This window comes from Gekko japonicus, unplaced genomic scaffold (genome assembly GCF_001447785.1).
Source record: "Gekko japonicus isolate JY-2015 unplaced genomic scaffold, Gekko_japonicus_V1.1 scaffold443, whole genome shotgun sequence".
In the NCBI taxonomy this organism is placed as follows: domain Eukaryota; kingdom Metazoa; phylum Chordata; class Lepidosauria; order Squamata; family Gekkonidae; genus Gekko; species Gekko japonicus.
Genome location: NW_015172565.1, coordinates 79,247 through 91,391, shown reverse-complemented (window position 1 = coordinate 91,391; position 12,145 = coordinate 79,247). Strand labels below are relative to the sequence as shown.

The 12,145-nt window shown below is 46.2% G+C and overlaps 1 protein-coding gene across 1 annotated transcript in view; it reads left to right on the top strand.

Annotated features, from left to right (window-relative positions):
• Nucleotides 1-12,145, top strand: part of SLC5A8 (solute carrier family 5 (sodium/monocarboxylate cotransporter), member 8) — a 65,062-nt gene that overhangs the window by 21,915 nt on the left and 31,002 nt on the right. The window contains exons 7-9 of the mRNA XM_015421286.1: nt 8,756-8,885; nt 9,886-9,974; nt 11,356-11,468. Of these exons, the coding sequence (XP_015276772.1) occupies nt 8,756-8,885; nt 9,886-9,974; nt 11,356-11,468 (332 nt within the window). The remainder of the gene's footprint in view (nt 1-8,755; nt 8,886-9,885; nt 9,975-11,355; nt 11,469-12,145) is intronic.

Here is a 12,145-nt window from a genome sequence, read left to right as displayed (position 1 = left end):
CTTGGAATGTTTTTACATCCTTGCATGTGTGACCAAGAAAGAGATTCTTCTGGGAAAAAGGGCCTTGCAAAGACTCATGGGTTCTGATTCAAACAGGCCAAGGCTGTCTGCTGTAATTGCTGGCAAGGACAGGAGAACAGGTCCATGAATTTTATGGACTTATTTGGTTCATTTTAAACCCAAACCCATATTTATGAAAATTCTTTCCACAGAGGGGAAGGGTGATTATGTCAGGCCAAACTGCTCATGTGATCACAGTCTTAGATTTCAAAGGATTCTGATGGGTCAGTTCTTCATGTGTCCCTTCATTGCACTGGCAGCAACTAGTGCTCCTCCATGAATACACTCACCTTCTGGATGAGATTAGGGATAATACCTTGATAGGCTGTTGGCATTTCCCAAAAACCATAATCAAGAGTCAGAACTTGAGAAGGAGTGGTGTGGAGATTTCACACCTTCACATAGAAAGAAGCACCATTATGCAGATAGAGGTTTTTTGTTTGAGTAAAAAATGCTGTTAGGATGCTAAATGTGTTTTGGAAGTTCATGCTTGGAAGGAAAAGATATAAAGTAGGGGGGAAAGGAAAATCAATATAGATTAAATAGATATACATTATAGTACCTAAGGAATGCAATCAAAAATAAATTTAAAAAATAAATAAAAATAAATAAATAAATTACAGTTTCACAGATCTATAATACTTTAATCTTTTTCATATTTTTCTGAATATATACATTGTGGGATCCTTATTTGTGTCCTGGATCCATTATTCTATTCACCTTTTGTGCCTCCAACAGTAGAATCTGATCTTCAGAATTCCTCCAAAATAACTAAGCCTTGCACACCTTGGGAAACTGCAACAAAGTAAATGCTCCCTTGTCCTCATTCAGGGAGGCCACTATCTCCAACTACCAATGGACCCACATGTCTGCATCTGCGGATCACTTACACCAGAGGATTTACCTCATTATATCTTATTCTGTCCATTATACACTAACCCTAAGGTTAAATTTTTAGCAGGAATTCTATCTGCCATAAACACGTATACTGTAGAAGAGAAGACTGTATACCTGCTATCTGATAATGATGCATATGTATCTTATAGAGTCTTTCTGTTTGCCTTTGCAGCAAAGAAGCTAAGATCTGAGAGGGTAGCATTGGGGGTGGTTCCTTGAAACTGTAGTTTATTAAGTTTTAACCTCTTTTAATCTCTTAAGTGTAAATTTCTATATCTTAGTTTTATGGTTATATTTATTAATGTAATTCGTTGTTCTTTTAAACTTGTAATGGCTGATGGCTATATACAATAAACTACTGACTGACTGACCGACTGACCATAATGGAGGAGTTGTCACACAGAGAGTCTGTGCACCAGCCAAGGCTGATTTGACACACCTAAATCAGGTGACATCACATTTTGGTGGATGAATTCAAGTGTCATGTATATAGAACTCATGTGTCCATATGAATGAGGCCCATTGTTCTATCTGGCAAAATTTGCCCTGAGGATGCTTGAACATAAGGAAGAGACCTTGCTTCCATTCTAAAAAGGTCTGCTGGTTTAAGTTTTACACTCATTTTGAGGAAGTAATACACACGCACAAAAATAACTGGTGGTGCATATCACTCAAGAAGGGGAAGGCAGAGGCTAGAGAGGGAGTGCAGAAGAGTATAAAAAATACTTATAGTCGCCATTTAGCTCAGATTCTGAGCTGTGATTCCTTCAGGTAAGGGTTCCAAGCATCTGGCCAGCCAATAATCCAAAAGGGAACCTCTATTACTATACATTTGGGAGAGCTTAAAGTTAGCCAGAAAGGTGTTTCCCAGGGGCAGAGACAAGGGACCAAAGTGAAATCCAGGCATAGATCCAAAGTAGGGGAGAGCAGGAAGGTCCATAGACTCTGCCATGCAGGGCAGAGCTTGGCATAGCAAGAGAGCAGAACTTTGCAGCAAGACAGGGTGAACAGACAGTTTGGGGAAAGATTCTGTTTCAGTTATTGAACAGGATACAAAAGTTTTTTCCCCCCTTGGAACAAGGCAAGAGAATTCAAATAAGCTCTGAGATGCTGTCTGATTAGTAGAGCTGTGGAGAGAGTTCCCAAGCCCTGTTCATATCTAACAAGCTTTTGTCTACTTGTTTGCTTAAACATGGAAAGAAGGCTGTAAAATGCCTTAACACAGGGGTGTCAAACTCATTTGTTAGAAGGGCCGGATCTGACATAAATGGGACTTTGTCGGGCCAGGCCATGTGTGTCATAAAATGTAATGTCAGGTAGTGAAGATATTAACTTTATAAAGGACACCGACAAACACAATTAAAGGTTTTTTAAAACTTAAAACACAAATATTCTTAAAATGTTACTTAAAACAGTAACATTCTCGGCATATTTTATTTAACAGTCTTTGATACTGACACCTCCCAAACCTCCCCCATGCCCTTCAAAGATGCCTACCTAAAATGGAAAGGTGGGGGGATAGTGGGATTTGGCAATGCAATTTTTTAATAAAACATCAAGAAAAAGCACAAGAATCACAGCAGAAACTAAAACAAAAACTAAAAATATAAAGTGCTCTGAGCCTAGGAAAACATGAAATGGCTGGGCATTGCAAGCTCCTCACCCACACCCGGTCTACTCAGAGTGACAGTGGCTCTCCAGTGTAATGTCCCACTTTGGCTGTGGGTTCCCAGGTTAGAGTACTCACTGAGGCACCTGTTCTCAGGTCCATGCAGCAGAGACAAACTGGCTCAAAACATCAGCCCTTTATTTGCAAGGAGACAACTTCAACTGGCATACAGACACTGGAAAATGAAACTCCACTCCATTGAAATACATTGCTGCTCAAAAAAAGTTGCAAAGAAAATGCGGAACGGATTTTCCATTAAGGTTTCTGGACCCAGATACACTACTCTGGGACTGGAATGACAGCTCCCAGAGCAGAAGTCCATTCTCAGAACGCAGCTGCTACTCCCAGGCAATGCTCCCTCTAAGCTGTGGAGTCCTGTGAGCAAAAATTCTACTTTGTGAGCTACCGACATTAAAGTTGTGAGCAAGCGATTGGGTTACTGCATAAATTAGTCTGCTCCAGAGCCATCCTTCCTGAGCCAAGATAAAAATGTGTGAGCCAGAGGCTAAAAAACTGTGAGCTAGCTCACACTAACTCAGCTTAGAGGGAACACTGTTCCCAGGGACCATCATTCCACTCTCGGGGCTGTCATTCCAGTCCCAGAGCAGTCTGTCTGGGCCCAGAGACCTGAAAGAAAAATCCATTCCACATTTTCTTTGCAACTTTTTTTTGTGCTTTAGCCCAGAGGAGCTTCCTGCCTGAGTAGAAACCAGTGAAGACAAGGTCCAGCCAGCTGGGAAGTTCGGCAGCCCTGATCTCCCTCAGAAGGGAGAGGACAGGAGGGGATGGAGAAGAGAGCCACGGGCTTGATTAAAGCTGTGGGCAGGCCTTAGGTTTGACACCCCTGCCTTAACTAGAGCTAGTTTGGTGTAGTGGTTAAGTGCACAGACTCTAATCTGGGAGAACCAGTTTTGATTCCCCACTCTTCCACTTGCAGCTGCTGGATGACCTTGGGCAAGCCATCGTTCTGGCAGATCTGTTCTCTCAATGACAGTTCTGGAAAGAGCTCTCTCAGCCCCACCTACCTCACAGGGTGTCTGTTGAGGGGAGGGGAAAGGAAGGGAAAGGAGTTTGTAAGTCACTCTGAGACTCTGAGTGAAGGGGGGGGGTATAAATCTGTAATGTATTCAGTCCCGACCGCGTGCGAGGCAAGGGCTCCATGTGGTTGTGCGAATCCTCCAAGCTTCGCTCCTTAGACAATGGACTGAGCGGATCCTAGCCCGCACCAATCGGAGGGCTAGGCTCCTGGCTGAGGGCCTATGGAACCCTTGGCCACTGTAAATAGCATATCACTGGTGTGGGGTGTGTGTGTTTTGGGTGTGGGTTTATGCGTATATAAGCCGGCCTGCGAGCTGGGCTTTTTTGTCTTGTTCTTCACCTAATAAAGTATGAGAGCTGAATTCGCTAGTAAGTCTCTGTACTTTTCACTGGCGATGAAGATGGGATTCTACCTCCCATGAACAATGACTAAGAAGAAGATTCGAGCATCGCATTGAGCCCCAGCACCAAGACCTCCACATGCCGCTCTGTTTCATGCCCCATTTCGCCGGTTGCCGCTCATCGCTCCGCGCTCCGCACTGCCGACTCCAAGCACAGCACCACGCCACGCTACCACTGCCGCCACCACTGTTCCCGAGCTTTACCTTCCATGAGGCAGCGCTAAGATGGCCACTTCCCAGGAAAGCATCGCCGCCTTCGGCATCTCCTGCCCTGCACAGTGGGAGACATGGCTCGAGATTCTGGAGAGCTACTTCAACTGCCATGACATCATTGATCTGGGTAAGAAGAAGGCCCACCTCCTCTGGGCATGTGGGATAGACACTGTTCTGCTGCTAAAGGACCTAATTGTGCTTAAGCAGACCAAGGACGAAACCTATGTGGTGCTGCTGAAAGCGCTGTCTGACCACCTTTCACCGAAACCCACAAAGTTTGCCGAGCGCATGGACTTCTTTGCATGGGTCCAGGGTCCTGACAAAATGGCTCACGAGGTCTTGGCCGGACTCTGGCGGGCGGCCACCAGGTGCTCCTTCCCCGACCTGGCGGGCGCTTTGCTAAATCAGTCCCTCTTGGGTCTCCGGGAACCCAAACTGCGGAGGAAACTGGTTAGCCAAGACGAACTGGACCTGGATAAGGCAGTCCGGGAGGCCGCGGCCTACGAGAAGGTGCACCAAGTCTGCTGCGGAAAGGCGGTCCATCGCACTCAGGCAACGGTCGAGTCCGACAACTCCAAGGGCGAAGAGGTGCTACAGGTACACTGCAGCTCGTCCCAACTGCCACATCGTCAGCGGGAACCTCCTCGGCCAAGACCTCATCATCTTCGTCGTCCTGCGCCAGTTGCAGGGAAGCACACGAACGCTGGTCGTGCCACTTCCGGGATGCCGTCCGCCAGACGTGCAACAAATTGGGACACATTTCCTGGGTCTGCTGCTCCAGAGGTCAGCACCAGAAGACGTCGGCCCACCAGACCTCGACGAATCTCCACAACGACCTGCACACCCTCTCAGCCCACCACCACCAGCACCTGGTATGTAACTTGCCCCCCAACAGCCCAAATAAAGTGCACGTAATGTTGTTAATTGAGGGGTCCCCTTGCAGCATGGAAATTGACTCGAGGTCGTCCTTCTCCATCATTTCAGAGGAGACACTGCGCTCGCTCTGCCCACGGGGGGGACCCCTCCTGCAAAAGCCATGGGGACTTAAGTTGCGGGACTTTAACAAGAACCCTGTGGTGGTTCGGGGCTGGGGCAAGTTCAAGGTGCAGTTTAAGGACTTATGCGGACAATTAGACTTGCTGGTGGTGGGGGGTAGGTTCACAAGCCTGCTGGGACTCTCGTGGTTTGAGCCCCTCAGGTTGACAATCACGGGAATTAACCAGGTTCGGGCAGAGGACTTTGCGGCTGTGTGCAACGAGTTTCCCAGGGTTTTTGACGGCACGCTCGGCCGTTTCACCGGGGGCTCCATATCCCTCAATCTCGACCCGGCCGGCTGCCCCCTCAGGGTAAAGACCAGGCAACCCCCTATCGGAATGAGGCCTAAGATCGAGGTGGAGCTCGATTGACTGGTGGAACAGGGGGTGTTGGAGCCAGTCACTTCCGCCTGATGGGAGACCCCAATAGTCACCCCAGTTAAACCCAACGGGGATGTGCACATCTGCGCCAACTATAAGTGCACGTTAAACAAGGCACTCCAAGACCACACGTACCCAATACCGGTGGTCAGCCATGTGCTCGCTGCGCTGGCAGGGGCCCGGGTTTTCGGCAAATTGGACTTGGCACAGGCTTATCAGCAACTTCCAGTTTATGCAGCCACTGCCGTGGCCCAAACCATAGCGACACACAAAGGGGCTTTTAAAGTTCATCGGCTTCAGTTTGGGGTGTCAGTTGTACCGGGCATTTTTAAATCTTTCATGGACTCTCTCCTGAAAGGAATCCCTGGAGTTCAGCCGTTTTTAGATGATGTGCTCATCGCGGCTCCGGATGCCTTGACCTTTGCGGAACGTCTACTGGCGGTACTTTATTGGTTTGACTCCGCCAGCCTGAAAGTCAAACGCAAAAAATGTCTGCTGGGGGTGCCCCAGGTGGAGTTCCTGGGACTCGCTGTGGACAGTGCGGGCATCCACCCTACCAACGACAAGACAAAGGCGATCACACAGGCTGCTCCGCCAACGCCCAAATCTGAACTACAGGCCTTCCTTGGCCTCTTAAATTTTTACCATTCCTTTCTTCCTCTCAAGGCTGTGGTGGTGGAACCCCTCCACTGTCTGCTCGACAAAAACGCCTCTTGGGTCTGGGGGCCGGAGCATGCCACAGCCTTTCAAGCCGTGAAGGACCTCCTGGTTTCCAACTCAGTCCTTTCACACTTCAACGAGGTGCTTCCGGTGGTCCTCCCTTGTGATGCCTCTCCATATGGGGTCGGGGTGGTCCTGGGCCACCAGCTGCCGGATGGCTGGGAGGTCCCGGTGGCTTATTATTCTAGGACCTTGTCATCTGTGGAGCATAACTATTCGCACACCGACAAGGAGGCGCTCGCTATTGTGGCCGGGGTGAAAAAATTTCACCATTACCTGTATGGCCGGCCCTTCATGGTCCTGACCGACCATAAGCTGCTTCTCGGTCTCCTGGCCTCTGACCACCAGACCCCTCAAATGATGTCTCCCCGGGTGATCTGGTGGTCTGTTTTCTTAGCAGGGTACTCTTACTCCCTTGTCCACTGGCCAGGGAAAGCTATGGGTCACACGGACACCTTGAGCCGCCTGCCGCTGCCTGCCACGGCCCCAGTGCATCTTGTTGCTCTTCTGAAGGCTCTTCCGGACCAACCGGTCCACGTTCGGGAGATGGCGTGCTGCACAGCCAAAGACAAGATCCTCTGCCATGTCTTGGACTGGGTGAGAAGGGGGTGGCCCCTGGTCCTGGGGGGGCTGGACTTCACAGCGTTTGCCTCCTGCCGAGACGAGCTATCGGCCCACAAAGGCTGCATGATGTGGGGTGGCAGGGTGGTGATCCCAAACACCTTGAGGGAACGCGTCTTTGCCATGCTCCATGAGATGCATCCGGGGGTGGTCTGCATGAAGGTGCTGGCCCGGAGCTACGTCTGGTGGCCGGGTTTGGATCGAGACATCAAGGATGTGGTGAAAAGATGCCATCTCTGCCAGGAATCCCGACCTGATCCACGCTGGGCCCCCGCACGAGCTTGGGAGTCTTCTCAAAGACCCTGGTCCAGGCTACACTTGGATTTTGCAAGACCATTCCAGGGTCAGCTGTTTTTCCTCCTGGTCGACGCCTATAGCAAATGGCTGGAGGTGGTGCCGGTACCGTCCACCTCCTCTCAATCCACCATCTGGGCAGTGTGGCAGATCTTCAGCACTGCATTCCTGACACCGTGGTCATGGACAACAGCACAGCCTTCACATTCTCGGAATTCCAGGACTTCACCCGGTACTATGGGACTTGCCATGTCTGGGCAGCCCCGTTCCACCCTGCAACCAACGGCCAAGCCGAGTGCATGGTAAGAACCACCAAAGACGCGCTTCGCCGCTTAGATTCGAAGGATTGGGACTATAAACTAGCGGCTTTCCCGTTTGGACAGCGAACCCCCCACACCTCTACGGAACACAGCCTAGCGGAGCTCCTCCTGGGAAGGCCCCTGACGACCCGGCTGGATCGTCTCCACCCTGATCGCGCTCCAGAAGAGGAACCAGACACAGAGTCACCACAGGCGGGCATGGGTTTCTTCCCCGAGGATCCTGTATACGCACAGAACTATGCGCAAGGCCCTCCATGGATTGGATTCAGGCCTGGGTGGTGAGAATAAAAGGTCCCAGATCATATGAGGTCTTTGGCGAGGATGGCCAGATACTACACTGCCACATAGACCAACTGTGCTGGCGGGTGCTACCGTTGGACCCAGAGGACTTCAAGGACCCAGACACCTCAGAGACCACCGCATCACAGCTCCAACCTATAGTTCCGAGCGTCCCAGACACTGCACTCAGTAGTCCAGCTGGAAACCAGCCCACGGACAGCACGGTCACACTGGCCATCATTCATAGGGGTGCGCAATCTCCACTGACGCTGGCCAGCACTCCACTGAGTGCATTGGCATCGGTTTCCGAACCAGCCCCAGAGATATGCCGCTCCACTCGAGAACGTAAAGCCCCAGCTTATCTCAAGGACTTTGTTTGTGGGTGTCTTTTGGACCAAGGGGGGAGGGGTGTAATGTATTCAGCCCCGACCGCGTGCGAGGCAAGGGCTCCACGTGGTCGTGCGAAGCCTCTGAACTTCGCTCCTTAGACAATGGACTGAGCGGATCCTAGCCCGCACCAATCAGAGGGCTAGGCTCCCAGCCTAGGGCCTATGGAACCCTTGGCCACTGTAAATAGCATATCACTGGTGTGTGGGGGTGTTTGGGGTGTGGGTTTAAGCATATATAAGCCGGCCTGCGAGCCGGGCTTTTTTGTCTTGTTCTTCACCTAATAAAGTATGAGAGCTGAATTTGCTAGTAAGTCTCAGTACTTTTCAAAATCCAATCTCTTCTTCTTCTTCTTCTTAACACATAATATTGCAACATGTTCTGTTTTTCAAATAATTTCAGCAGGGAAAAGTTCTTAAGTGTTGTACATTTTTCTTACAGTGCTCTCTACTTAAACCTTGTGGGTCTCTGGATAGTTATCTCTTCTGCAGTGATGAGTGGACTCTCAATGTACTCTGTATATAAGGATTGCGACCCGATGACTATGGGGCTTGTGAAGAGACCAGATCAGGTTTAGTACTACTGACAAGTTAAAAATAACGTGCATTTAGATTTATCTGTAGTTCTCTGTGACAAAGTCTTCCAGGGGTACTGTCCCTACCTTGCTGGGTCTGATTCTATACAGCTTCAGTAAATTGTTTTACTCTTGATATAGAATATGTTTTAAATTTTTTGCGCTCTTGCTGTTTTTGTTAGCAAAAACTGGGGAAAAAGGGGGGGGGACTCAGTCTTTTTCATCTTTTTGCTAGAAAGACAGTACAAAGGGATTATGGTGAAATGGATTCCAGGAATTTTTTCTACTGACCCTGATTGTTTTCTGTTGATGGCTTGGTTAGTTTGTGGAATAGCAAACTGATAATGGCCATTGGTGTAGTTATTCTCCAGATCAGTCAGTGAAGTAGGAAAGGGGGGAAATACTGGTTTAAATTAGGTTATCATGTGTACTTTTGTCCTAATCAAAAGTAAACAGTAATAACTACCTCTCGATCAAGAGCACCCTCCCCATCCCCAGAGTAATGTATGATTGCTCAATGGGAGAACATTCAAGATTCTCTGCCAGAAGTCTATTAATAGATCAATTTCAGCAACTGCCATCTCATTCTGCAAAGAGAATCTTCTAGCTAAGCATCTTCGCAGACTGAAGTTGAGACATACATTGAGGCCCTTATCTGAACAAATGCTGTAATTAATTTTTGGTCAGGGGAGTTTACTTTCATGACTAACAGAAGCTCAAATAACTATGACTGTCATGTTCCTGTGAACGGTAAAGATAGTACTACTTAAAAGCTGTCATTGTTATTCTGCATGAAATAGAGTTGGTTTATTAACAAAGGTGCCCCAGCAGTATGAGAGCTTTTTTTCAGCCTGGCTATCTTTCTGTCTGTCTAACCCAGTGAATGTCATAGCTGTAGTTAAAATGTTTAATGTTAGATATTTCAAATTCATGTTACTTTTAAAAAAAGAGAAAACAGATAAAAATAAGAGGTTTAATATTTTATTAATTTATTTAGCTCATGCCATACTTGGTATTGGACATTTTGGGAGATTTTCCAGGAGTTCCAGGACTCTTTGTGGCTGGGACCTATAGTGGGACGTTAAGGTAAATTAGAATTATGGTATCATATGTCTGTAAAGTACATGAAGAGACCAAGCTCACCATTATACGCTGATGAGGAATTTCCTTACCATTTCCTGTGACACCATGCAGTAGCTCAGTCTGTTTCATTATAAGCATAATATGTCACAAACAAGTACTCAAAATGAAATGGATTCTGTATATTAGAATAATGTGCATAGTTCAAAATATAGATTAATGAAATAATCCCAATTCCATGTAGACTCAGTGCATGAAAGCACAACTTTCCTGCCTCCCCCCTCCCAAAACAGCTCCAAATGGAGGACCTCCAGGAACATGATGGAGGAATTAGAGGGCTTCTACAGGAGGAGGGAATTGCCCCTTTGCATGTGCAGATCTTTTTGACGGGACCCTTCCTAACGATTTCTCATCAGTGCTCTGGGTCCTATGACATGAAAAGTTCTACCCAAGTTCAGCATCTGGTTTGTCATCAGTTTTGGTTTACATTGACCCAAGGAACGCTTCTAAAACTTGCTTTGAGCACTTAGGCATGATCAGGGTCTTCTGTGAGTTTAGAAATGTCAGAGCTTAATTTTTAACCCATGTTATTTAAGGCCAAATATGATGGCAAAACCAGGCAGAGAAATATGGATTGGAATTAATAAGCATAATGTAAGGGACAGGTGAAGAATATGCAGAATTCTGTACCTTATCCCAAAGTTGTATTTTAGTTGTGCATTGGTAACCAGCCTTTGTTAGATATGTAAGCAATTGTGTACTATCTAAAGAAAATTGGTTGCTTCTGATGTTGATATTCGTAGTAATAACTGTAACAGGATAATAGGAAAGGCATTCATGTTACCTGAAGTAACAATAAGGTTAAAAATCTATAAACCACTCATTTTAGTGTAACATCGAGGCCCCATTGTATACTCATTGAGGTGTTCAAGTAAATATTTTGCAGATTGCTGTCCCTTTTTTTTCCTGCTGTGGCACAAGCATAGGCTTTCACTACATTGGTTACTGTGACATCTCATGTGACGCAAGCAGGGCAGGTTTTTGCCTCTAGAAATTAGGAGAGTTCCTTGTAGCTTTAAAACTATGCTCTTATTAAAAGCTCTATGGATGCCTGTGGATTCTAAAGAGGACAGGAAGCAAAAATCCACCAGCAGTGTCTCCTCTCTGATACACAATGATTTGCACAATGCTTCTGAACCATATCAAATGCTGTATCAGAAAAGGCTGGTTCTCAGTGTTGGATGCCCCCCTGTATGGATACTGGGAATCCTGTCCAAGTCTTTGCTTTTTCCCCCTGGGCATTGTTTCTGACTCTTTTTTAATTTGTCCTACTTATATAATAACTGCATATTTGAAATGCAAACCATTTTTGTTTTGTATCCCTTAGTACAGTGTCTTCCAGCATCAATGCATTAGCTGCTGTAACTGTGGAGGACATTGTCAAACCTCATTTCAGAGCACTGACTGATGCCCAGTTAGCATGGACATCCGTGGCAATGAGTAAGTTTGCGCAAGACTTAAAATTTGATCTTAATTTCTTCTCACCAATCTTGGTGGAATTATAATAAAGAACTTCAGCAAAGTTAGAATAAGTTTTATGGCTTTTGGATGTAATAAAACAGCTTCTAAAATAAGTTTATTTTTTAACATTTTACCTTTATTGAACATAAGAGAGAACACCACATGTATAACAATGCACATACATTTTAACAATTAATTACATACAGTTAGCTTGATCTATCCTTACTAATACAGTTCTATTATGTTAAACTCTAAAGGTAATAATGTTTAAATATCAGCATTAGATTAAGCATTACAATTTAGAACTTAGTTACAATTGTAACAAATCAATAGGAAAGATGTTATTTGGTACTTTATCTTTTGATACCATATAATTTAACATTGGATACCAAATTGCTAAAAAGCAAGAACTTTGTTTTGAATTAGTAACTTGGGTATTTTTATAAGCAATTTTTTCCATTACGTAAAATTGCTAGTTTATCATACCATAAAGAAATCGATGGTCATAAATAAGTTTACTTTATGATATTTATAACTGAAAACTAACTTCTCTGAGATCTTCTAAAATTCATGGATGGCTTTAAGATACAACATAGTAATTATTCTCTCAGAAAACTACTTGGCCACTTTTTGTGCTCTAAATCAGTTGCTAGGAC